Source organism: Ptiloglossa arizonensis, chromosome 5 (genome assembly GCF_051014685.1).
Source record: "Ptiloglossa arizonensis isolate GNS036 chromosome 5, iyPtiAriz1_principal, whole genome shotgun sequence".
Classification (NCBI taxonomy): domain Eukaryota; kingdom Metazoa; phylum Arthropoda; class Insecta; order Hymenoptera; family Colletidae; genus Ptiloglossa; species Ptiloglossa arizonensis.
Window position 1 is genome coordinate 15,396,794 of NC_135052.1, and position 26,511 is coordinate 15,423,304.

Here is a 26,511-nt window from a genome sequence, read left to right on the forward strand (position 1 = left end):
TCGGTTGTATCACTCATTCTGGACAGTCTGTACAATATTTCACTATAATACTAACAAGTAATTCACTATAAAACTAACAATTCGTGATTACTTAATTATGTAATTAATAGCAATTCAACATATTCATCAATTCTCGACAGATTGTAAATGTTATTATTTAATTCTTAAGAATCAATGCTGCGAAATATTTAAATATTTTACCAGAAAATTTTGTACATCGCTATTACTACTTTCAAACGTTGAATCAAATCTGTGATTAAATTATTTAATCAAACGGAGCATGTCAAGGGCAAATTTCTTTAATATAGTACGTGACTTATCGCTTGTCATTTGACTAAATTAATCGCATTGTTACCACTTGTATCTTGGGTTGATATTAGAACGGAATGTGCAATAGAATTGTCATTTATCATCGAGCCAATTTACCTTCGACAGATGTCAGAACTCCTTCGAGATAAAAGATCGCCTAACGCATACTCGAAGAAAAAAAAAATATACATATACGTGTGTGTATCGATTATGGGTCATTGAGTCATTAAATCAACCAAATAGAATTTTAACAAAGTCGGTTGACAAAGAAAGCTTCTTCGGTGCAAGAATATTTTATACAGTGATAAAGCTTGAAATACCGAAACCAGTGATAACGATTTTATGGAAATACGGTTAATAGTTTACGATGTATTTAATATTAAACTCTTAACGTCTTTTTCATTTGCTGACGCATAAGGAGAATCTTCAAATTCGAGCTTACCGTAATTGGTACGAAACCTGTCACAAAGGATGAATGAGAGGTAAATGAGGAAAAACGAACGGTGTGAGAACGAGCGAGAAGAAACGAGAAAAAGTAGAGGAAATCTGCGAAAATGAAAGCGAGAGAAATGCATACAGATTTTTCATCCGTTCTGTCCGTTTAGAATCAGAGATCGAACGAGATCGTTAACTTTTGAGTCGTTCTACGGCAAATTGTAGTAGATATGAATTACCTTGAACCGTACGAAAGATATCTGTACAACCAACAATCATTCTTGTGATTTATCGAAAGTAATTGCAAAATAAGTAAGGGTTATTAATGACGAAATAACTACAAATTCATCGAACTAAAGATTGAAAAATCTCTTTCTTTCTTAATACAAATAATTCTATCACAAGAAACAAGTGTTTGAAAAATTATTTACACGTCGTTAGGTCGTTTTGTAAGTCTTTTTTCACTTTTAAAATATGATTCTGCTGCGAGTTACAAGTCGGTTGATATTATTCGGTTACAAAATTAACGTGAAAAACATACGTTTAACGAAAGGGAACGTGTCAGATAGGCTATCGTACCAATAGAATTTATGGTAAAACTTACTCCGATATTAAGACAGTTCGATGAAACTCGATAACTTTAACGACTTACCTAGACTGATCGAGTTTTCGAAAATAGACCCGACCGATTCCAACATTAAGGGCGTTGATAAATTAATTAAATACTTCACTCGATGCTTGCCCTTAATATTCACACGGGCTCTTAATATAAAATTTACTATCGTGATTGATCGATCGTTGAAAAATATTTTTCTTCGCTCGAAATAAAAAGATAAATATATTGAGAAGGTTACTGGGGTCACTTTCACAGATATCCTCTTCCAGATTTTCAAGGTTCCATGTTACACCGATATTTATAAATCGCTCAGAATTTCCATGTGTCTGGGTTTAAATTATTTAATCAAACGGAGCATGTCAAGGGCAAATTCCATCCTTGAGTGTATTAAACGATTCCTTGCGATGAAAGAATTTATTATCCGTCTAAATATGTAAATTCCGTAACGACGAGTCCCGTACTATCTTACTAGTTTTAATCTTTCTTGGACGCTAGAGCCGAGATATTTCGATTTCGGTAATACGCTTGGCGCGTATAGGTTATTTTAATCGTGGTTGTACATGAATCATCATTGAGGAACATACAGGGGGACAGGGGCTGATAAGAACCACCGTCCGTTTGGCAAGTAAACTTTCGTCAAGTTTCCATTCGTTAGTCTTGCTCGTGCTTCCGTTTGGAAGGTCGCGCCGCTGACTCGTTGGTCGTTCACGGTACGTATACACATTTATCGACCATAGAATTTCTATTATCGCCGAAGAAATAAAAGTTTCATTTCATGCAACCACTTTTATCGAGGCGTACCTACGGTCTCGTCGTTGAGATACATCTCACCCGTGAACAACGAGTACTCGTTGAATTGTCTCTGTGTCAGAATGTGCGAAACCATTTGTCACGTTTCGAGCTGGTAATCGTTTCGTGTATCGGTGACGAATGTTGGACAAATATCGTATTTACGTTCACCGGGATACGAAACGTTCTCAAAACACGATGATGAACTGGAGTGGATTTTATTTACTTACGCGTCTTACGAAATCTTGCGATGTATGTTTTCGCGAACGTAAGACTCGGCTGGAAGTCAGATCGCAAAACAGAATACGTGTGTAGTAATATATATATACATATATATCTTTGTGAGTAAACTTTGCCTTGTGTTACGCTAGCGAGAAAATATAGGAAATGACATTGAAGTAATTCAAGTACGATTAAAGAGGTATTTTAAGTTTAATGTGGCGCTGCTCTTGAAGACAGTTGACCACAGATTTTTAACTACGCACTTTGTCGGTCAGTCGTTCCCCTTTTAACGAAGCTAAATATTTTTGTTTACTTCTGACAAAAAGATTCACCGTGCAGGGGAATTGTAGCGTTATCGCCAATCTCGTGAAAACGTATACGTATGTTGTTTCCTTCGATTTATGTTTTTTAGCGATATTTTAAATTATCGAGCCGTTAGAATTTGTTTTTTATTTTTTATTTTATTTTTTTTTTTTTGCAACGATCGATCAGACCTGTCGTTCGCAACGGAAGGGCACGATGTTCAGTAAACACGTGCTAATTGATTGTGCGTCTACATAAATCTTTAAAATCTAACTACGCTGAATTTACGATAAGATTTTTTAGCGTACCCCTACCACAATTCTTGACTGATACAAATTTAGAAACTCGATTCGCAATTCCTTGCGAACATTTGAGACAAACGTTGCCGATAATTACGGAGAAGAGTGTACCAAAATTTGTCAGTAATTAATTTCAGAGAGGTAAACTCAACGAAAGACAACATCGGTTAAATTCCATTGGATTTCATTAATTATTTAATCGACGAACCTAGTTTATCAAATTTTCAATATACTACCTGGATATTTGTGTCCAGTCTGTAAACGACTTCTTTAATTGTACTTCGTTTACGATATTGTATCTGTTTCGTGTTGTACATTTTGTAACAATGCACTTGTATTCAACTTTTCCAATTTCCCTCGATCGCAACGGAAGCTCAGTAATTTTCGATCGTAGTTTCCTTTTTTGGTACTCTGTTCCTTAAAAAATGTTGCAAACGTAGCGTAGAATTAAACAGCGTTACAAAAGTACTAAGAACAATTAACGACGTGTACTTCGACTCGGAGATACAACGAACTTCGAAGATGGACTACTTTTAGTAATAGTTACAAGAGTACGAGGACCTACGCGTCATTACGTACTGTAGGGAGCTCGTAAGTTGGCGAGCGAGACGACAGAAGGGCAAGAAGGGTATTTCGTTCCCTTTACCTGTCCCCACTTTGACTCACACATTGTCCCCGCTTATAAGTTACAACTAGAAACTTTTTAGCGGCACGCGTTGATATAGTACTAGGATTCACATATCCATAGGACGCATATTCATTCTTATATTTTATTACAATTTATTTTCATCGACTCTGTTACGAATTTCTTTGAATTCAATTTATTATTTTCTACACCGACTTGGTTCGAGTATCTGCCCACGTGTAACTCGAGTTTATGTCCCCGCTGAACATTGGAGTGACTGTTAGGAGACTCGAGTTATTTATGATTGCAAGCAATCGTAAACTCCTGAAGACTGAACAATTTTCCAAAAAACACACGCTCCGCAACTGAATGGGGAAAATTAAACTACTTCTTTAAAATCGTTACAATTTCGAGCGATATTATCCACGGCAATTTTAATCGTTTATTTTAACGTTTTGTTTCTCTTTCAGTTTGTGTCTTTATTTTAGCGTTTCTCTTTCAGTTTGTGTCTTTATTTTAGCGTTTCTCTTTCAGTTTGTGTCTTTATTTTAGTGTTTCTCTTTCAGTTTGTGTCTTTATTTTAGCGTTTCTCTTTCAGTTTGTGTCTTTATTTTAGTGTTTCCCTTTCAGTTTGTATTTTTATTTTAGTGTTTCTCTTTACCATATTATTCATTCTTATTTCAATATTACAAACTAAAGTTAAACTTTAACGTTAAGTATAACGATGATAGTGCTTGTATTTTCGATAAAAGCACACTGCCTCGAAGTAGCGTAAGAAAACACGATAATTATGAATTTATCCCGATTAACGTGAATCTAACGTAATTCCGATCGAATCGTTTTTAAAATTCAAAGTGTTAATTAAAAACCATAGATACGAGATCGTATTTGAGTACACTATCACCGGAAAAATTTTACCAAATCCATAGCAATGTTTCCTTGAATATACTCTGAGAAACAAATCTAATGTAACTCGGATCGAATCGTTTCTAATCGTTCAAAATTCAAAATGTTAATTAAAAACCACGGATACGAGATCGTATTTGAATATACTATCACCGGAAAAATTTTCCCAAATCGATAGCAATGTTTCCTCGAATATACTCTGAGAAACAAATCTAACTCGGATCGAATCGTTTCTAATCGTTCAAAATTCAAAATGTTAATTAAAAACCATGGATTCTCTGTTATATTATTTAAGTGTACACCGTGGATACGCCAATGAAGTTCGTCGTACCGTTCGGTTCGTTCCATTTCGCTCGATCTCGCTCGATCTCGGTACGCCGATACCTTCTCTTCGTTATGTAATCCTATTTGTAACGATGAACGGCCAATACCGAAAATTGCGCGTGAGAGATGGCGAGAATGCTCTACCGTGGCCAATCGGACTCACATTTCTTAGACACGCCAACTTACCGGCTCCCTGTAGTACACGAATACTCGATGAATACTTTCGAAAATTCCACATTACTTTCACATTGAACTCGAACCGTTGCTGTACCTCGAGCTTACATATCTGACAAACACTACGGGCGAATACACAGGTGACGAACGAGTTTTGCTATACTTTTGCGTCAAGTTCCGAAAGGCACGGAGGCGGAGGACGCGTCGTACGGAAACATGTTTGACCGCATAAAAGTCTTGCGGTTTTATTTTCCTCTTCCACGATTAACCGACCGACAGTCTCTGCTTTCAGTTGAATATCAAAGGAGCAGGCTCCAGCTCGACTGCTAGGAAAAATGGACACGATGAAACCCGGCTGGTTCAGTGAAATCAATGATCTGTGGCCAGGTGTTTCGTTATCCCTCGAAGTAGTCAAAATACTTCATCGGGAACGTTCGCAGTATCAGGACGTGATGGTGCTTCAAACGTAAATATTGACTGCAGTAGTTCTTCCATTTTCGTGCGAAGCGAACGAAATACGAGTTCCGTGCGATGTCGAGGAAGAAAAAATATTTACTCGAAGTTTGAAGTGTTCCGTGCACGCGCAGATCACCGATTTGCTGTTTTATCCGGATAGCTTTGCAACTTCGTAAGGATGAGCTACGAGGAGTGGCGACACTCTTCTCTTTTCGAACCTGTCACGATATCCGACGATCCAATAATTTTCAAAATAGACGACACCTTTGGATAGCGATACCAATTAGAATGTATCGTAGTCGATCACCGAATATTATTATAATCGTAATTTAATGTTCCGCTTTTTGGTTGTGTGCCCTTTGGAGGGAAAAGTTTACGAAATAAACGAATGCAAGTGATAAGTGTAAAATGTAAGATTTAATATGTGTTAAATGTAAGAGGAAAAAATAGACTACCATATAGTAGTGGTGTTAAAAGGAAAAAAAAGTTAGAGAATATTTGATATCGTGGTTGTTACAAATCTATACGGTTGTACAAGTGCACAATGGATAAAGAAATTGAAAACTTCTTCTGATTAATAGCTTTGATCATTCCGTTCATTTGCTTCGCATTTCTAATACGATTATCAGAAACGAAAACATTCATCGATACTATACACTTTCTTTTCCCATAAATTCGATATATCGAATAAGAAATACAGTAACCGAACCTTGAATGGGGAGATACAATAAACAAAGAAGCAGATAATATGCAATTAAGAAACAATTGTTTCAATTTCATATATACAGGAAATCACATGGAAAGGCCCTAATTTTAGATGGAATCATACAGTGCACGGAGAAGGACGAATTTTCATACCAAGAGGCGATTGCTTTTCTACCACTGTGCAGCCATCCGAATCCAAAAACTGTAAGATATCATATTTAAGTAAATATTGTAATAAGACTCGGAAAATTTCTTTGAATTTTCCTTTTATTTATATCGTCCTTGTGAAATGTAATATTATGTCGTTGTTCGTTTTAATTGTAGAAAATCATTTCGTTCGCAAATAAAATGATCGTTACGATTTTGACATTATCGGTTCTTCACCTGACAATCTCGATCGATGATCATTGTCAGTTTTAAATACCGATGTTGTCTATAAATTCTAATTCGAACGTAAAATTCTTCAGTCCTTTGTTAATTTGTTCATTGAATTTTGCGACAGGTTTTAATAGTCGGAGGTGGAGATGGCGGGGTCGCCCGCGAAGTTGCAAAACATCCTGAAGTTGAAAGGATCGTGCAAGTGGAAATCGACGTGAAAGTGTTGGAGGTGTCTAAGAAATACATGCCTTTGTTAGGTGCAGGGCTCGACCACCCCAAAGTCACCCTTAATATAGGTGACGGTTTTGAATTTCTGAAACAACACGAAGGACAATTCGACGTTATAATTACAGATAGCAGCGATCCTATCGGTGAGCACTATTTATTCAATGGAACGTATCAGAATCGTACAATTGATTTTGTAACGAATAAATTCTGTAGTATGGTTTTACTTTCTTTTTTTTTTTTAACGCTAAGAGCAATTCTTTGCGCGAAATCAAATAGGATGTATTTATAAATTTAGGTCCAGCAGAGTGTTTGTTCCAAGCATCGTACTTCAGTTTAATGAAAACTGCATTGAAACCTGGTGGAATTGTCTGCAGTCAAGCAGGAACTGCATGGGCCAATCTTGATCACGTAACTCAAACTCTACTGCACTGTAAATCTGCATTTCCGGTCGCGTCTTATGGAATCGTGGCTGTACCGACTTATCCTACAGGACAAATTGGTTTCGTTCTCGGTGGTTTAAGCGTTGTAAGTACACACATTTTCCATAAAACTAACACAGCATACTCTCTTTACTCTGTTTCGATACCGAATTTGTTTTACCTGGAATTAAATTGCAACGAACTCACGCGTACAAAAATAAAAAGAAATACAACATTCACAGACTTTTCCAAATATCTTGAATTATTTGAAATACCAGGTTTAAATACAAGCATTTATCGTGTTTACAAACGTCCATTATACAATAAATAATATTGAAATAATTTGAAGCTTTAATTACATCGATCTTATTTCTTACAATTTAAAGTATTCCATAAGTAAATTTCTTATTTATTTGTTTCCTTTGCATCTTTCCAATTGCGTTAATGAATGGTAAAATAATTTTTGTTCACGTTTCTTCTTCGAATTAACTACCACCCTTGCTGGTCTAATTTAAATGTTTATTATTTACCTCGAAACATCAATTTCAGGAAACGAATTTCAAAGAACCGACAAAAGTTTTCAGCGACAGTGATCTCGATCAAATGAAAATGAAATACTACGACGACGAAGTGCATCGAGCTGCATTCGTTTTGCCAAGGTTCATAAGGAAAGCATTACACCAAGCGAACGACGACAAGTAACTGTCCACTTTAAAATTTAAGCGTACGAATATGGGTGAACCTAATTTAATAAGAATGTTAGTACAACACACTCGAATCGTTCGTATCGTATTCCCTCTAGCTGCGTTAAACTGCACGGAATCGTTGTACCTACAAAGATCAATTTAATTTTAAAATATACACACCAGCAGCTAAATTAATATATTTAATATGCATCGTTAAAGATGTTGACATTGAATCTCTTGTGTAAACCATACACTCATTGTGCTCAGATCGAGGCAACGACAATAATATAACAACAAAATATTAAAAATTCTTTATTACATGAATGTAATAAGGCTAATATGTATATTTGCAAAACTTCACTGTAATATATGTAGTAATAAAATAATATTCGTTATATCGATCAGCGTCGCTGCTCTTAATGATAATATACATAATTAATAAGGAAAATAAAGCAATAATAATATAATATAATATAATATAATATAATATAATATAATATAATATAATATAATATAATTAATATAATATAATATAATATAATATAATATTACAACTTGTATAACATTCCGCCATAATAGATGCGTAAGACTTAATCGATTGTACTAAAAGTAACGATTAAACATATCCTGTGTATATATTTGAATGATCAAAAACAATGCTGCAAATGTTAAAATTGTAAAGACGCTCTCGTTGCCTGTTTTCACTTGAATACATTAACGATATACATAGAATATATAATATACCATCTATCGCATAATTGTCTTGTATAATTCATTATTTCTGTCATTTATGTATATATACTTTCTTATGTATCATGGCACACATCTATATAGGTATACATATATAAAATAAAAATACGATTGGCGATCGTTCTCAAAATATATGATACTAAATGCAATAATGTATATATACACATATATATATACGCAATTACTTTGGAAAAGTCTGACAATAAAAGATCTGCTTTTATTCGCTATTTGAGACGATCTCTTTTCTGTAAAAGAATTTTCCTTCCTTCTTTTTATTTTGTGATCGTACTATCCGAACATTAGTAAAGCATTCGATTTTTGGTAATATTGAAAAACTACGTTTACTACGAGCACGTGAAAAAAGCGGCAGCTCATAAAACACTTAGGCACTTTTCGTATTTTCCTTTTTCGTAATCTTCGATTGCACGCGACGATAACGACCATCGTGCGGAATATCTAATATCTATTTACAATTCTCCATCTAACTTCGAAAGACTAACAATAATTGCACTAATCGATCACTTGGAACAGGCCTGTTTTTCAAGCATCGGCCTCCCCTACCAATCTCCAAGCTTCAGTAACTTTCCTAAAATAATATTTTTTTTCTTTTCTTAAAAGCGTTTACTATATACCAAACTCACTCACCATTCTCGCATTTTATGTAAAACTTCGATGCTCTTTGGACGTTCCTTCGGTAAAATCACATGTTGCTTTAACCTTTGATTACTATTCATTTTAATCAAAATTAACGGGAAGAAGAACCGACAAATTATGGAATCTTAAGGCAACTACGTCAAAAAGTTATCGAATAATCTAGATCTGAGCACAAATACACTACTTCCCGGATAACTGATCACGAGTCGAGTTCGTTTCTGTTCATATATATCGAGAATCAGAGAAAAAGAGAGGCAGCAACAATATCCGGATAATATTGTACCGCGACCGAATAAGACAGAACACGGTTTGAAAGATGACCAATTTTTATCGACAATAGTTGAGAAGCGAAATATTGCGTAACAAACAGTTTCGGGCTATGTCCATGTGCATTGTCTGAATTGCAGAAATATAAAGAGAGAAATAGACTAGAAAACCATTAGAAAGCTATTGTTAATTTAGAATGATGGTAAAATGGAAGAAATGGAAACATTCCTGCAAAAAATACATAAAGAGAAATATACAGAAAGATCGAATTTAGCTTAGGTATGCAAAAACTGGAAAAGAAAAATAGACCAGAAAGTACATTGAAAAGAAGACGAACAAAATAAACAAAAAGCAATAGTTGAATTTAAAAAAAAAAGAGCTTGCTATTGTCGATCGTCATGAATTGTTTAACTTTTTAACGCTCTAAAATAATGTACAAGACATTTTCTCTAATATTAATCTACTTCCAGAAAAGGTGATCAATTAGCAATCTGTCTTATTTTAACATTAAATGACACGTTACGGTTACTTTCAAAAAAGGAAATTTCAGTTTTGGTAAGTAATGTGACTTACTGGTAGTTATACAATTTTATTACGTATGAGAAAATAGCAATTTAATTTTTTTATAAAAGAAAAATAATTTAATATATTTTATTAATGACGAGTACGTTAAGCGTTTTGGCTTGTAATCTAGGGTTAAAGCTATGTGTATTTATATACAATTTTACTTCGAAACATCATATTTCGATCATTTTGATTTTACTAAATTCAAAATCAACCGTTTAAAATTATATTCTCGAAATTTCATACGACTTTGTGGACTTTAGTCATTTAATTTTCAACTTGAGATGCATTAAATTGGTAGTTTTATTTTCTTCTGTTACCTCGTAATTAATTAGTTCCTTAGAAACTTGTAATAAAGCTTAATTTATGCAGTAACAAAAATAAATTGACCGTTCCTCTAACATTTTTACAATACAATATTTTTTTTTTCTCACCTTTTCATTGTTCACTCTCAAAATGTCGCATTCAGCTCTACTCTACCAGCAGATTTGTTTTATTCCAATATGCCCCATTGCTCATTCATTCGGTATACTATAATTTACAATGTGTAAATAAATCGCGTCTCACGATGCCACAAATACACCTTTCATTCAAGCTCAAGGTCAAAGTACATATACACGTGTTCTACTCGATAAAAGAATAAAAAGTTCAGAGAAATCTACGAGTCATAAATAAACTACATTTTATAAAAGATTGTCGTAAAACTTGTTAAAAAGTCATAAAATCTTAATCAATTAAATTACGCAGGATTGCTCCTGTGAACAAGTGTTTCTTCCACTTTTTGCAGTCCAATTGTTCAAAGTTTCCGAACTGTTTTGTCATTTTCTGTAGTAGAACAAGAAGAAATAAAAAAAACCTTGAATTAAAAAATGAAGATGAACTTTGCGACAGATACATTATGCTTTCCACTCATTCAATATTTTTGTTAAGTTGGACAGTCCTGACTGAAAAAGGCCGACGATTGATTATTCGTCGATGAAATTATCGAAACCGAGCCACCGCCATTAAACGTTAAACGAAATCACGCAACAGCAGGAAGTGGTGAAACAATATACGTAAAAGAAAAATACAGGTTAAAGCGAACGAACAAAGGCGTACTTAAACATTAATGTTAATCCCGAAAACAGAAAATGTTAAAAGGGAAGGGGATGAAAACACCGAGGGTCGACGCCACACGGTCTCGGAAAGTTAATAAAATTAAATGATATGTTGCTTCTCTTGTTAATCCGTGGCCTTAAACTTAAAATTATGATAAATTAGAACTAAATTCAATCGGTCGTGGCTTCACTGCGGTGTTCGACGATTTCTAATCGTATGTCAAAGGAAGGGCTTCAACAATTTTTCGCGTGTAGATGTTTTGTGTAAGTTGTTGTTAGTCAAACGAATATTTTTCTTATTTATTAGGTCGTTGTAAAAATTCTGTTTTACTTCAAAATATTATTTTTAAAAGTTTCTCAAAAGACAAAAGTGAATATCAAATTATATCAAAAGATCAAAAAACTATCAATACGTACTTTTTGTGATTTTATATAAAAATCAGATTATCAAATGAACGATTTTGCTTCTTATACTAAATAAATTTCAAATTCACTCGTGTGAACGGGACGGTTACTGTCCATCGTATCGAGCCGATAATTATTCTTAAAAAGGCTAACTTCGAAAGCACACGTTATTTCTATCTAAGGACACTTCTCTATCGTTTCATCACGAAGATTATCATACAAAGACGCCAAGATGCATTTTAACATACTGGGGACGAATCCTTCATGCGTAGAATTGTGTAGTTGTTTCTTCGAAACTTTGTTCGTGCAAGGAGTTTCGTTTTTTAATTGACCCCATCGATGCAAGCATTCCGTCGTACGTTTTCAATCAACAGAACAGTTTAATTCCTTTTCAATTTCAACGTAACGTTTAAATCTTCAAACGTTACTCGACTGTAGTAAAAATATTTACCGACATTAAAAATACATCATAGTAATAAGGAAAATGTACGTACTAGTTAATGCTAATTCTTTTTCGGTTTCTTAATTTCTAATATCGATTGTCAGCCAGGAAACAGTACAAATATATCCAAGTATCAAAGGTTAACGATTGTGTTAATAGAAGTCGTACGTCTTTTGTCGATTGTTATAGTTGGCAATCAATTGGCTATTCAAAGCCACCAAGAAGCTATCCCCAGATTCCCTAAATGTAGTACAACACTAAACACAGATTATCCAATATGTAACACGATCTACTTTCATTTCAGAAATGTCAGATTTCCCAATTCACAGCTGCCAATCTTCACTCTAAACACACGAAAATACTTGGACTAATATGATATGCTTAGAGTGAAAGTAGACAGTTAAATTGTACAATATTTAGTTCTACCTACTCTACCAACAACAAAAAATAGCAAATGAGACCTCAATCTTTAAGCTCTAGACGTTTCCTTATCCACCTCATTAATATTAATTCATTTCTCACAATATCCTGTTATCCGTCAAACGATATCGCCGGGTTACCGCAGCTTGTCATATCAAAATATGTATAATAATTAATTACCATCAGGGACGCTTCCCCTTTCTTGTACAGAATATTACAAAGGCCCTACGAGCAATCATCTTAATAGCTCGTTTGTGCACCAAATAACAATTTCGATGCAGTCTCCACACTGTTCACAAAGAACACTTGCTATTCCAAAACATTTCTATCAAGATGCTTCGTTCTTCTCCTTCTTTTCCTAATTATTTCTCCTCGAATCGGAACGTCTTCGTGTTTGACTCCTGCCGACTGGACATCGTCATGGTAACAGTTTTCTTTTCAGTAACTTTGTGTGTCATCGACTGTTTCGTTGTACGCTCCTCGTGAGCGTCATTATCGATAGCTTTGAACGTGGATAACTCGTTACCAGAGGTTGCGTACTCTTTGGTCTCCTGCGTAGATTCGAAGTTCGAGCTGGTAGTTTTTCCAGGTGTAGAACTGTACATTTTCGTCGTGATCGTTTCCATTCTGCCACCAGGAATAGTTTTGCTTTCGACGTTCCTGAAAGTCTGATTCTGAGGAAGGCTACTGAAACGCTGCGCCTCCGTGTGTTTCTCCGATCGAAAAGTGCTCATAGGACTGTGACCTGAGAATCTGTCTATAGAATCGCTGTAATATTTGTGTTCTTGATTGGGAGAATAAGATTTTTGTTCGTAAGATCGGTCGTCGGCAGAATATTGGTCCTGGGCGTATTTTTCATAAGAATATTGTTGTTGTTGTTGCTCTTGGAAAATCTTGCGTGTAGGAGAGACCGGCGAATAAGTCATGGTGTGCACGGGTGCGTAAGGTCCTTCCATGTGTTTCCTTTCCGTAGTACCGTAACTCTCCTGGTTGATTTTTCTCTCAATCGAACTGTATTGTCCGGGTGAACTGTCCACGACAATTTTTTTGTCCATGGAGTAGGGACTCTCCGAGGTGTACCTTCTGCTGTCGTACTGATTATCGTTGTATTTCTTCTCGACTAATCCATACTGACTCTCCATTGAGGATCGATACTGACTATCCTTCATCTTTCTTTCCAAAGTGCTTTGCGTGGAGTAAACTTTCTCGGGGCTAACCAAGGTCTGTCTATCAGAAGCCAGTTGTTGACTGATGCTGTGCGTTGTTGATTGCAGTTGATCCAAATTCTGATTCATCTGTCCATGAGGATCAAAGGCTCTGGTCTCGTACTTTGTATAACTTTCGTAACCGCTTTGGTCGCCTTCCGTATCTGTGTCACCTAGATCTGGTCGGTTCTTATATTTAGCTTGACGAATCGCCGTGAGTCTACCTCTGGCTTCCTCGAGTTCACGCTCGATGCGTAGAACCTCTGATCTGGCATTAATCTCTTGGGCGATTCCACCAACCATTCTACGGTTCAGAATCAAAGAACGATCTTCTTCTTGCTGGATAGCTTGCTGTGCTGCTCTCACCAAGTTGTCCGTAGCACGTTTCACAGCATTTCCGGCTGCCCGTAAACGCTTTGTACTCTCGCTGTCCGGGTCTGCTTTCACTTTGCAAGCTACTAATAACTGTGCTGTGCTACTGGCGACCTGTTTCGCGCTGGAAATTAACTTTTCTTCGGAACTGACACCCTGGACAAGGGCGTTTGCCGATTCTACGAGGCTATGAGTTGCGGCTGCGACCATCCTCGCGGCAGAAATTAATCCCTCGGACCATTGACCATCATCGGAGCTGGTTAAAGGTGTTCGGGAAACTTTTCCTGTTGCTATCAGTTCTCTTTGAGCCGCGCTTGCTGCTTTGATAAGAGCTGATGTCGCGGCTGCGATCGATTTTGCCGCTTCTAGAATCATTTCATCGAAGTTCATGTCCTCGTTAGCTTCCTGTAAAGTAAAAAATGAAACAAAATAAAGAATCGATTCCGGGTAATATAAATTTAACTGTATTAAATCTACAGATAATTCTATGTACACATTTCGTATATAAAGATTGCAACTATTTAATATTGTAATCAGCAATAATGTCATTGTACTCGTGATTAACTCGCCCCTACAAATCTTACCCTGCACAAAGAACATTCGTCGATTCTTCTGACCGCCATAATAATATGTTTGATTCCTGGTCGATCATTTAAAAAACAACCAAGAATATCAAACATATCTTACAGAGATCAGACCTGCCTTCCGGTTCTTCGCAACGTGCTTCTATATTTCTCGAAACCTGACGTCAAACTAAACAGAAGTGGTCTTAAATCGTGTACCGTGTTACAAATCTATAGTCAACGAAACAAAGCATTCACCTGTATGCTTCTCCTTGGTCTTAAACTGGCAAGCTTTTTAGCAGCGGCATCGATGCTGGCAGCAGCACCGAGCAACTCGTTCTCTGCAATGACTTTTGGGTCATCAGGGTCCACCCAATCGTTGCCCTTCAACAATTCGGCCACTGCTACCAACTCGGTGACACTCTGGGCGATCTTACGCGAAATCGCTGGTAGAGTGTGCTTAGCGTCGCCAGATCTGGAGGCTATTTGAAGAATAGCTTGCAACAGTTCTCTGTAATTAATCGCGACATCGTGACCAGCCTGAAGAGTCCTGTCCCTAAGCTCAGCGGTTTCTGCGCAATTGTATGCCGCTCCTTTGCAAATCATCAGCATGTCGCTGATTGCTTTTCGTCCCATGTTGGCCGCCGCGATTATGTCGTCCTGTTTGCAACTGTTTCCCGCGGCCACCGCTTTCGCGGTCGATATCGTGATACTCTTCGTGCAACGAACCAGATCCTCCGGAGTTACGTTTGTCTTCTGAGTCTCGGGTGTGTTCAAGGCGCGGATTTCTTGAGCTATAGCCTCGATGGTCGATTCTAGAGCCCTGGTACCACGCGTGTGTTCGTCCTCCACGGCTTTCACCGTTTTCAAGAGTGACGTTACGTTGGTCACCATCACCTGAAGACGAAGAAATAACGAAAATTAAAAAAACATTCCTTTGTAATCGGTTATACTATAATTGTAACGATCTATCGATAGTCTGGGTACTGTTTCCAATGTACTCATCGAAGAAAAATTGATGAACTGAAAATCACATACCTCGAGGACTATTTGTTTTACCATTCGAGATATTCATTAATACAAAGAGTCCAGATTACGTGACTTTCAGGACACTGTACACAATATTTGTTACGGGGTTAATGTGCTTGTTATATTTATGTAATTATGTCGGCCGTACTGTTTAAATAATTTGGCAACAAAATTCTGCTATACAAGGACTTTGGTCTTGAAAAGCTACTGTTGTTAGCGTAATTTTAATGTTGTTATTATTATTATTACTATTATTATTATTATTATTATTAGATTTAAGAAGAAACATTGAAAGGGGTTAAATTTAGTGTCACTGTATGAAAGAGCACCAAAAAATAGAGAAGCATAAACTATTTCAATAAATCAGTCTCCTTTGTTAATTTTCAAATCGACGACTCGTATAGAAAATGTAAAATGATTTGCAATTGTAATGAAATTTTTCAAGTATCTATTATCAAATTAATGACAACATTTACCTAACATATTCTATTTGTCTGCTATTCGTTTGATAATATATTTTGTTTTTTTTTTTTTTTTTTTTTCGTATTCTATTTTATGTGTAATATTACATACCGTGTATAATATTTGTTTAACAATCCACAAGTAATGGATAACTTACTGAATAAATTTGTTAATCTACGATTGAAACAAAAAGGTTATTAACACACTATATGATAGAATTTATTCGAATGCTGTAAATTTACATTTTATGCGTTCACGATGGAAAAGGATGCGTATAATTAATTGATCTGTAATTAGTTGACCAAGCATTAAGCACGGTGCGATTAATGGTTAATGCACACTCGTTTGCAACTGGAATGTACGTACCTAAAGCTGGTTCGTTTTAAAAATTCCTGCCACGGATGATTAATGAACTCGTTTAAAGATGTAATGTAAAAATTCGATGATTTATTTTGTCGTTACAAAAAAAAAGAAAGAAGGAAAGATGAAGTATGGTACAAAGTAAAGTACAGGCTAAGTTGATATCGTGAAAGTAATACTGAAACTAAAGCACGATACAATTGTTTGTGTAGTAAGAAACGAATAAGTGAATGAATATAAAAATGTAGCAGAAGCGTATCTTGTCACTATCATTCGATTATCATTCAAACCTCAAGAAAAAAGAAACTCTCTAAAATATAAATGCTTTTATAGTGAAACAAACAGTAGAAGAACTGTAAAATGCAAATTTTCATACAAATTCGTCACCAAGTTCTCGTTGCAGTGGACCAATATACTATAAATTTTACTGGCCTTGTCCAGCCGAAAATTCTATATTTAATTTCATATTTTCTGCGATGGAAAATAATCAGCCACTTGATACAGAACTATTTCACCCTTTCGGTGCTATACTAGACAACCTTCGAAAGCCTTGACTTTCGTTTTACCATTTATTCTGGCTTTCAAGATTATAATAATTTACGTCTCGAGACTGAATGTGTACATAATACGAAAATGTAGTTTGCGATCTCTGGATAGCAGTAAAAAGGTCATCATCGTACCATAGACTAGAGAATTTATTTGGAATAACATTTAACGTATTCGTCACCGTGTCGACCATCCCTTGCTACTACCATTAGGTTCGATTAGATCATTTATAACGTATTACCATCTATGTGTTTAAGGCTGTAAGTACGGTTGATAAAAGAAAAGAGCACCGAGTATAAGTACTGGAGTCGGAACAAAATCAATTGGTCGCTCAAGGTTACCGACGACCCATCCCCACCATTCAGCTACACCATCGCTCTACCTTCCAAATGTCCCATGCAAATCTTCAAATGTACTCTCTCTGACTCGCAAACACAAAAGCAAGCTGCATTAGACACAAATTCCACTGGCCATTCAAGGCTATTTTTAAGTGTTAACCCTACCCTACCGTTTAGGAAGTCTATTTTTTATCTCTTCGCGCAAAAGGTGCGAGCTTTCCGCTGCAAGCATATTTAAAAATTTCAAAATGGTCGCCACCAATGTCTGCCCTCTATTAGCGGCGCAAGTAAATCGTGTTTCGTTTTAGTTTCGCTAGAAGGCTTTAAACCAGAGCTGTAAGAAACGGATGGCCTTAAGTGTACATAAAAGACAAAGTAATATAAAAATAAACAAGAAAAAATTAGTAATAGACATATATATATTGAGTATGTTATGTTACGTGTAACGTAGTTAATAATATGCTGCGGTTTAAGTTTGTGGCAGAATTTGAGCAAACTGAAATTAAATCGGATTTAAAACTGCAACTGGAACCGAGTCAAGAACGATGTGTTTGCGTCCCTCTGACATGAAAGGCCCTCTAAAATTGTAACGATGCGATAAAAGAGACGGTAATTTGTGACGTGTCGTTCGTAGTTGGGGTGGGGGTGGGGGGTGGAGAAGAGGTGGCCTTGAGCGGTCAATTAAACTTGGGCGTACTACGGCCAACTAAGTTTCATCCAACTTTGGTAAACACAGCTTCGTTGAGTTTAACGTTGTACGACAGAATGATATGATCTATTCGTGTTCCAAAGAAGGACCAACGATCATGCTGGGACGATGAAAATTATCCTCGGTGGCGAACACGTTAACGAGCAGATTCCTCCAAAAGTCTCGTTTCGCTGGAATCATTCGCAAAGTAAAATATCGGTGCGAGTGAGCTACCTAGTGTACCGAAAGGGTTAGATGGCAATTTCAACGGGAACCGATCGAAATGACGATAAGAACGTGACTCGAGAAAGAGGCTCAGGGCTTCCGCTACATGAGCAACAGCAAATCGGAAGTTCGCTGAGACGGTTGCTCGCTCTCGGAGGCTGAGAGCAGACGTATCAGCTCCTCCTCTTGATCGGACACGAACCACTCGGACTCCGAGCCGCCGACGTCACTCAGAGGCATCAGCTGCTGGTGTAGCTGCTGTTCTAACACCTATCCGAATCGCCCAGACCAAAATCGTCAATGAAACTCACATTAAAGTCCACCGTTCGTGACAAATGTTTTACTAATCGTAATCGCGTAAATCTCATCATCAACAAGCAAACAAGCCGGAGATTCTCTTTACCGGTGAAGCAAACATCGGTTCTGTTCTTGCACAGCGTCTACATACTTTCCATTAAGGGAACACAGATCGAGTATGTCACACACACGAAAGAAAAAAGATGGAAAACCGTACGAAGGAGAGAGTGCAAGGTGGACTTTAATAACGTGAATGTGTTCATTTGGTCAAGGCGAATGACGATGATTACTTGCTCTATCAAGGCTCGAGAAATCGGCAATACCCCGCGAGTGAGACCCGTCGAACGTTTCTCCTCTGTATCTTTCTTCAGTGGATTGTCAATGAAGTCGGTTAGAGGCAATGTAAAAAAAAATCTATCGATTAAAGTCCACCCAAAAAATAACAGGGAACTGGTTCGTGGTTAAGTGTAAAGTACGGATTTAGTGCGAGTTAACGAGACAACAGTGAGACACTGTTAGGTTTGCGACAACGAGACGTTACGCTTCCTGCGTTGTTCGTCCCATCTCTGTTAATGTGGCTGTCTGCTACGGTTAATGTTATTTAGTAAAGCGTTTCCCATCCTAAACATGAACACAAAATCTTCGTTAATGCTTCCAAAGTATAAATACGGATAGTTAATGCGTGGCCCTGTGTATCTTGCACTTTTGGTAAACTAAAGAACAAGGATTATACGATCTTGTAAATTCAAGCGCTGGCACTTGTTTTCTACGAAGAACATGCGCCGTGACGAAATATTTCGTAAAATGTTTAAACGTTCGCAAATTGAAAGAGTATTGGAATCGTTTTACATCGATACGGAACTTGGATCTCTCGTTCCGAACCGGAAATATCAATTTCGGTATTGAAATCTGACACGATAACGAAATGAAATTTTAAACAAGTGCGGTACACGGCGGTAGAACCTCGACTGTTTGTCACACCCGGTAAAACTTTGCTTCCTGAACACCTTTCCTAATTCCAAACCGGGAAATCGATAACGAAAATTATGTTTTAGTCACGCACACGTATCCTTGACAAAGCTTTACTTCCTGATATCTCGATGTTGCCATTCCGTTACAGGCCTCTGCCACTCAAGCGTCTCAGTATCGGTTAATACCAAGCCAACAACAGAAGACTCCTCGGCCATCCGCAACATCGAAGTAAACACGAATAAAGCGAGAAAACCCAAGTAACGATCGCATCAATTACCTTAGCGGAGTCCTTCAAGTGCGCCATGCTCGGATCGTTGATCTGCTTTCCGCTGGCCGCTTTGGTAGCGTGTATAAGATCACCAAGGGCAGAGGCTACGTCCTTCACCGCGTTTATCAACATCACCTGGGCTTCGGGATTCTGGCTGCCAAGGCTGGCTGCACCGTACTTAACCACTTCGGCAAGCTGAACAATCGTCGAAACAGCGTTCTGCGCAGCAACCGCTAATTGCTCTTGGGACGAGGCTGCACCCGCTACGAGCGTCTTGGTGTCCTCGACGAGAGCCTTGGCCGTTTTCAAAATATTCTCTCTGTGATCCGCGAATGTATCGCCTTCGTTCTCCGCGTGTAATGTTCCAGCAGTGGCGAACATGATCGTGGTGTCCAAATCGCCGATGATGCCCGACACGGTGCTCGCAGCGTTTATGCAGGCTTGCGTGCCTCGAGAACCAGCCTGGAGAGCGGCCAACACCTGTGACACCTTCTCTGTGACGATCTTGCTGTGCTCTGCAACCTCTCTTTGAGCGTAAGCATCGCCCGGTGACATTTGGCAGGTTCCAGCTGCGCGAACAATGTCGGCACAGGCTCGACCAAGTTCCTGGACACCTGTGCGAAGTCTTGCAGAGACGTCCGCGTTTGATGCCGCTGCAGAGGCGCCGGAAGTATCGCGAGCCAACTGGGTGTATTTGTGCGATATGTCCACTGCCAGAGGGCCCAGTCTGGCCACATCGGTGCTGGACTTTGTCGACTAGAATTAAAAGAAATGGAGATTACTTTTGTGGTTCGGTTTAACTATCTTGTTATCTATTTGTACAATCGAATCATCACTGATCAAAGCTTCCTGTTGTGAGCCGAGACTCAACCGAACGAGCAATAACTACTTTCTTTTATTGTATCGTAAGTTATTCGCAAGACTGATTCCGATTTGACCTGTACCACGTAAATAGTTCGTTATCGTTACGGATTACTTACCATCTCCTGCGCCAGACGCGCTATCTCTTTGGCAGCTTCCACCATTCTTGTTTGATAATCTACGTAAGAGTCAACCGTGTCGATGGTAGACATTCGATGATCTTCCAATCGAACCATTGCCCGAGAAATGGTATCGATTAGTCCAGTAACGATGCCATTAGATGTCGAGATAGTCTCCAAAGTGTTTTGCAATTCTTGCAACGCATCCTTCGTGGACTCGACTGTTTCGTCTACTTCCGCGTGCAAGTTGACAGCCTTTGGATTACCACCGGATTCCTTCGTTACGCAGACAAGCTGCAACGCAGATTCCGCGACGGTTTTCGTTTGATCGAGTAGCACCATTTGTTGCTTCGAGTGCACCATGTTTGAAGCAGCACCGATAGCACCGGAAACGAGTGGCTCGCAATACAGGGCAATCTGATTGACAGCGTGGCCCACGTGCTCTGCCTCGTATTTCGCGGCTGTTCGAACAGGCTCCAGTTTCTCTCGTAGCTCGCTAGCGCTGCTCTCCATCTGATCCGTGAATCCTTGCACCGTGTTCTCGCGTCGCGGGACCAGAGCTTGCGAAACAGCGCTCAGAGACGCGGCATCCAGTTCTCGGATCCTAGCGGAGAGCTTATCGATCGCGGCGTCGCATTCTTTCTGCCCTGGTGCTTTGTCCCGAATAGAAGCAACTAGAGACTTGATAGAGTCGCTGACGCTCTTGCTGTGATTAGCCAATAATTGCCAAGTTGGAGGATCTTTTGGACTGACTGCTAGACTCTTAGCGGCTCGCACCATGGCGCACGAACCATCGATAATAGCTTTCCCAGCACTGGTAATAGGTTCTTGAGCGGCTCTGGCAGCGATGGATATCTTTGCAGGTTGGCTCGCAAATTCCGGGGACCCAGCGAACGTACACAGATTATCGACCGCTTCCAAAAGAGGTTTCGTAGCTTCGGCGCACCTCTCCCTGTTAGCTTCGGAGTAATTCTGATCGAGCGCTTTGATCTCCTTCACCAAGGCGGACGTAGAATTAGCAACGTCCTTGGCCGATTGAACGAAGTGACGTTTCGCAACTGGGTTACTAGTTTTATTCGAAGCTTCGCGGCAAGCGTTGCAGAGAGCACTTGTGTATTTCGCGATCATAGTGGCCGCCGAGAGAACCTGCTGTTCGGTGCTCGTGGGATTTCCCAGGCTTTGACAACCGGTGTGAATAGCTTGCGCGGCTCTCAAGAACTGTGCTTGATCTACGAGGCCTGGTTTTCCAGCAACGGATGTTGGGTCGCTCACTCCGGCCAAATATGCCGCTTGAGCAGCTGCCTCGATCAATCCGCAAATAGACGAGGAGACCCCACGAACGGCGAACGAGAACTGTTCGTGTTCGGATTTCTTTGCGTGATTCGCTATGCCCGTCATTCCATCGCCAAGGCTCTTGCTCTTTTCCATTACTGTTTCAAGGCATTCGAAGTACGATGCATCGGAGATCGGTTCGCTGGGATTATCGAGAAGCGATCGCATCGATTGGATATTCCTGATTGCGTTGTCACATTCGTTTTGGCCCGGTGCAGCGGAAGTACAAACGTCAACGAGGTAATTGATGGAATCGGTCACGGCTCTAGCAGCGGCCGATAGCTGATTTTTCGCGTTCGGTGCACCTGGATCGGCAGCCACCGATTTGGCTGTCACCAATAGCTTGCTGGAAGTCATGCTGACGTTCTTCAGAGAAACAACCATTTGGCTTCGAGTCTCGATTGTTGTCTGACCGGCCATTTCCATTCCAACACCCAGCAAGTCTCCAAAAGCGTTGGTGAATTGCTTCGAAGAGTTTGCCAATTGCACTGGATAACGTACCGATGAGACTACGTTTGACGAAGCATCGTTCAAGTTGGCAGCTGCATTGTTCAGATCGCTTTGTAATTGTCTGGAAAATTTCATGGAAAATAATTATATGAAAAAGGAGGAACCTTTAACTTCGTTCGAAAGTCGATTTACGAATTTATTAAAAAAATCTAAAACATAAAATATTCTACAACATTCACTATAAATATATTTAAATTCTTTAGTATTGTAAAATCTCTAGAACTGTATATTTCTGTGACAAGTATGCTTAGAGGTATTAAAATTTATGAGTCAATGTTATCTGTTTAAATGTATGTAAATGAGCGATAAATACATGGAATATGGGAACTAGAAAAGTAACAACCTATCGGTGTACTACTTGGTAAAAATATCTTATCAAAGACACTTAAATGAATACACTTACCCATAGCTCTTATTGGTTTGGGGGAACTCGTTCATACCAAGAACCTGAATCATGTCATCGATATTCCTGATCGCTTCGTCGACATCCCTTTGCCCAGGTAAACAAGAAACGCACTTATTCAAAGAATTCGATACGTCTTTGGCAACTGCGGCCAAATTGGCTTCGTTGCTTGCGTTATCCGGACTCTTCAGAGCACGTCTGGCCTCCTTAACGAGGCGCAAAGACTTTAAAATCACGTCGTCCGCTGTCATCAGCACCTTCTTCTGCGTTTCGGGTTGATTCGAGGTAGCGGCCACTCCGCGAACCGCGTAAGTAAGATCCTTGAGCGCGGACGCGGTTTCTCTCGCGGCACTTCCGGTGTAATTTTCATTTCCTTGTTTCGCAGCGGACAACAATTGAGCCATTGCAAACCCAACGTTCTTAGACGTAGTACCCAATCGAAGAGCGGTGGACTCGGCCGTTTCGTCCGGCAAGGGTCTCAAAGAAGCAGCCTCCACTGCCCTGTAAAATTCTCCTAACTCGTCTTTCAAGCTGTTGATCAGTTCCTCGGCAGCGTCTAATTCTAGACCACCGCAAGCCTCTCTGGCACGCGTTACCGCCGATCTCAAGTCCGTCAAAGAAGCACCCAATTGTTGAGAAGTGTTGTTCAATTGTAGAGCAGAAGCCTGATCGGTCACCGTCGGTAAAACCGCTCTGGCAGCTTTTACCACAGCCGTACCAGGTTGCAAGAACTGTTCGGAAGCATTTATCAGATTCAACTGTGCCGTAGGATTATCTGGCTGCGCTTGCGTACCCTTCACCCCGGCCACCAGATGCGGTATATGCTGCACCATTATTTGACATTCCGCAGCCAATTCCTCTTGACTCATCAAGTTCGTATTGTGATGCGTAACTCCTGATGCAGCGACAATGCACTGTGTAGCCGTATCGGCAGCCTGTTTCGCGCAAGCTTCCAATCTGGTGATCAATTTTCTTCGTAAGGCCGGAGTGGCTGCCGCGGTGGTTGCCGCTCTCAGTTCCTCGGCAGCTAGTCGCAACTGATCCTGCATCTTCGCATCGTGAGGACTGCTGGCGCACTGTCTCGCAGCTTCGACCATTTTTGCAGTGGCGTCAGCAAGCACTTTCGCCGCAGCTAACAATCGACGTTGCTGTTCCGAATCCGTTTGTCTTTCCGCCTCGCCCTTTATGCTTTGAATCAGTTGCGCGGTTGCTTGGCCAACTACCCTTGCCTGCCTTACCATTTCACCGGCGTCGCCGGTACTGGCGAACAACTTATCAGTGGCTACCAGTATTGTCTCCACCGCTCCTTCCTGGACCGACTCTTTGGCTCGTTCACCTCTCGTGGCTGTTTTTATATGATTCAATAGGTCGTTCAACGTTCTGCTCACTTCGCTGGCAGCAGCGCTCAATTCTTTCAAAAGGTTTTCATCGTTGCAGGTATCGTTGCACACTTCGACCAAGCCTTCGACAGCCTTGGTCACCTCACGCACAGCGTTCATCAACTGCGTTTGACAAGCTGGTGAATGTAAAGTGGGCGCGACGACTTTTGCACAGGCGACTAATTGTGATGTCGCGAGAGCACATTGAGTGGCGGCGGATATCACGCGGTTTTGAGTAGCAGAGTCCTCACAGGTCGCTGCAATGTTCTTCGCTTTAAGCACCAACGCGGCGGTCGAGTTGGCAACTGCCTTTGCCAGGGCGAGGAGCATATCCTGGAGTTCCCGGTGCGAGTCGTTCTCTTCGCCAATGGTTGTCAGTACCTGGTGCGAAGCTTCACCCACGCGAGAAGCGGCGTTCAAGAGGTTCTGTCTTGGCTAAAATGTGCAAACGGGGATGATCAGTCATGGAGATGTAACCGTTATGTGCAATTGTACGTAAAATAAAAAGATTCGAACGAAATAAACGAATTGAATTGTGGACAAGGTGCTGAACGCATAACATAATCCCTATTGTAATACGAGTTACTACCGCTCGAAAGTTCGGGTACACGTGCTAATGAGAAAGAAACTTTTTACATTCTATTCGCTAAAAACGTGAGATCTAGACTATGTGGGGAGACAGGTACCCAAACTTATGATTTAAATTCGTTGTTCAAAGCATGTAAGAAACTCAAAACCTAAGTAAAAAAAGAAAAAAGAAGAAAACCTCGAGTAACTTGTATTTTGTAACGTTTTCGTTTTTAAAGGAACGGAAAAGACAGTGACAAAGTTGATCGGAATTTAAAATAAACTGTAAGATGTAAAAAAAAAATGTTTAACAAGCCACCGGTTATTTCTATGCTCGACGACGTAAAAATAAAATAGAAACATCGATAAGAAATTAGCAGCTAATATTTCGAGTGTTTCAAACTATCTATGAAGTTGTTTGATATTTGTGCTTACGTATCGTTCGTAGGTAGAAGGCATTATGTAGAAAGGCTGTACAAAAAGGCACAATTTAAGGTAAAATTCTTCCAAGATGAATTTATCGAGTATCACGAGCTATCGTTAATTTTATAGCACTTCTTAGTCGTTATTTTAAAATCAACTACAAATTACGAAGAAGACAATAACGATATTTCAGGTCGGATTATACCGAACTACATTAACAGTTGTGATCTCCGTCCACTCCTCTCTTACCAAATTTACCAAATCTTAAATCACTCGACATTTCGTCAACGTATTATTCACAACCTGACTGCAGCTACGATATATTTCATCCTTTCGAAGATCTCTTAAGACATTCTTATCTCGAATCCTAATCCTTCTCTCATATACACCAACAACTCGGTATACGATATCTCCTCGCGCAAAACTACTTGATAAACCATTCGACCGTCACTTTCAAGTTAAAGACACGTTAAAATTGATCCGGCAGCTGAGAAGTTCGTACATAGGGCACCTATCGACAAAAACAATGGTACTCACCTCTTTGGTTTCAGGCTCCGTGGCTTTCAGCAAATCAGAGAAAGCCGAGCACAGTTTCCTGGCCGCATCCAACAGTCTGTCTCCCGAAGAGTCGTCGTCCATGAGAGCAGCGATCATTCTGACGCCCTTGGTCATCTCGGGCAAGTTGCTGGTGATCGTGGTGATCGCTGCGCCCACCGCTGTGTGATCCACATCGTCGGCTGGTCCAGAAGTCAGTGTGACGACCTGCGCGGTCGCGGCGTTCATCGCCGCGATTTGCGAGCCGACGTTCTGTTTGTGCGTGTCTATAGTCTGTTCGATCCATTTCAACGAGGCTGGGTCGGTTCCCAATTTCGGTAGTTGAGCCTTGCAAGAGAGCTCGGTCTCCGCGATATGGATCACCTCGTGACCGGCGGTGATAGTTGACAATAAGGCACGTTGTGGTTCGGACAGGACGGATGTAACCTTGGTTTGTTGCACCTGGTTTCAATCAAGGTTACTTCGTGGGACACTTGAGACGAACGCCTCTGTGAGATTAGTACAATAAGGTAGCCACTGGTAGCCATATATAGACATATATGTCTTATCAATCGAAGTTTTGGA

At 39.5% G+C, this 26,511-nt stretch overlaps 2 protein-coding genes across 13 annotated transcripts in view; one reads left to right on the forward strand and one right to left on the reverse strand.

The window, feature by feature from the left end:
* The first annotated feature begins 1,960 nt into the window (after window positions 1-1,960).
* On the forward strand, window positions 1,961-8,314 carry Spds (Spermidine Synthase). Of its 4 annotated transcripts, none has more exons than XM_076312242.1 (6): window positions 1,961-2,070; window positions 5,295-5,468; window positions 6,247-6,367; window positions 6,666-6,912; window positions 7,065-7,294; window positions 7,738-8,313. In XM_076312242.1, exons 2-6 carry the CDS (start codon window positions 5,338-5,340, stop codon window positions 7,888-7,890), a joined length of 882 nt encoding a protein of 293 aa, XP_076168357.1. In that variant the 5' UTR covers window positions 1,961-2,070; window positions 5,295-5,337; the 3' UTR covers window positions 7,891-8,313. The 4 variants fall into 4 exon arrangements, with proteins under 4 accessions (XP_076168357.1, XP_076168358.1, XP_076168359.1 ...); XM_076312243.1 differs by having other exon boundaries at window positions 2,011-2,070; window positions 5,282-5,468; window positions 7,738-8,314; XM_076312244.1 differs by lacking the exon at window positions 1,961-2,070 and adding an exon at window positions 4,600-5,142 and having other exon boundaries at window positions 7,738-8,314.
* Window positions 8,315-10,394: 2,080 nt separating this feature from the next.
* Rhea (Talin_middle and talin-RS domain-containing protein rhea) overlaps window positions 10,395-26,511 on the reverse strand; it is a 64,255-nt gene continuing 48,138 nt past the window's right edge. For 8 of the 9 annotated variants that reach the window (XM_076310931.1, XM_076310929.1, XM_076310930.1 and 5 more), the window contains 6 exons: window positions 25,930-26,388; window positions 23,024-24,837; window positions 20,779-22,681; window positions 19,808-20,554; window positions 14,872-15,510; window positions 10,395-14,455 (listed from right to left, as the gene is read on the reverse strand). In XM_076310931.1, the coding sequence (XP_076167046.1) occupies window positions 12,836-14,455; window positions 14,872-15,510; window positions 19,808-20,554; window positions 20,779-22,681; window positions 23,024-24,837; window positions 25,930-26,388 (7,182 nt within the window). In that variant the 3' untranslated portion in view covers window positions 10,395-12,835. Of the gene's footprint in view, window positions 14,456-14,871; window positions 15,511-16,797; window positions 18,532-19,807; window positions 20,555-20,778; window positions 22,682-23,023; window positions 24,838-25,929; window positions 26,389-26,511 lie in introns of those variants that run through there. The other variant, XM_076310938.1, reaches the window with a different exon arrangement.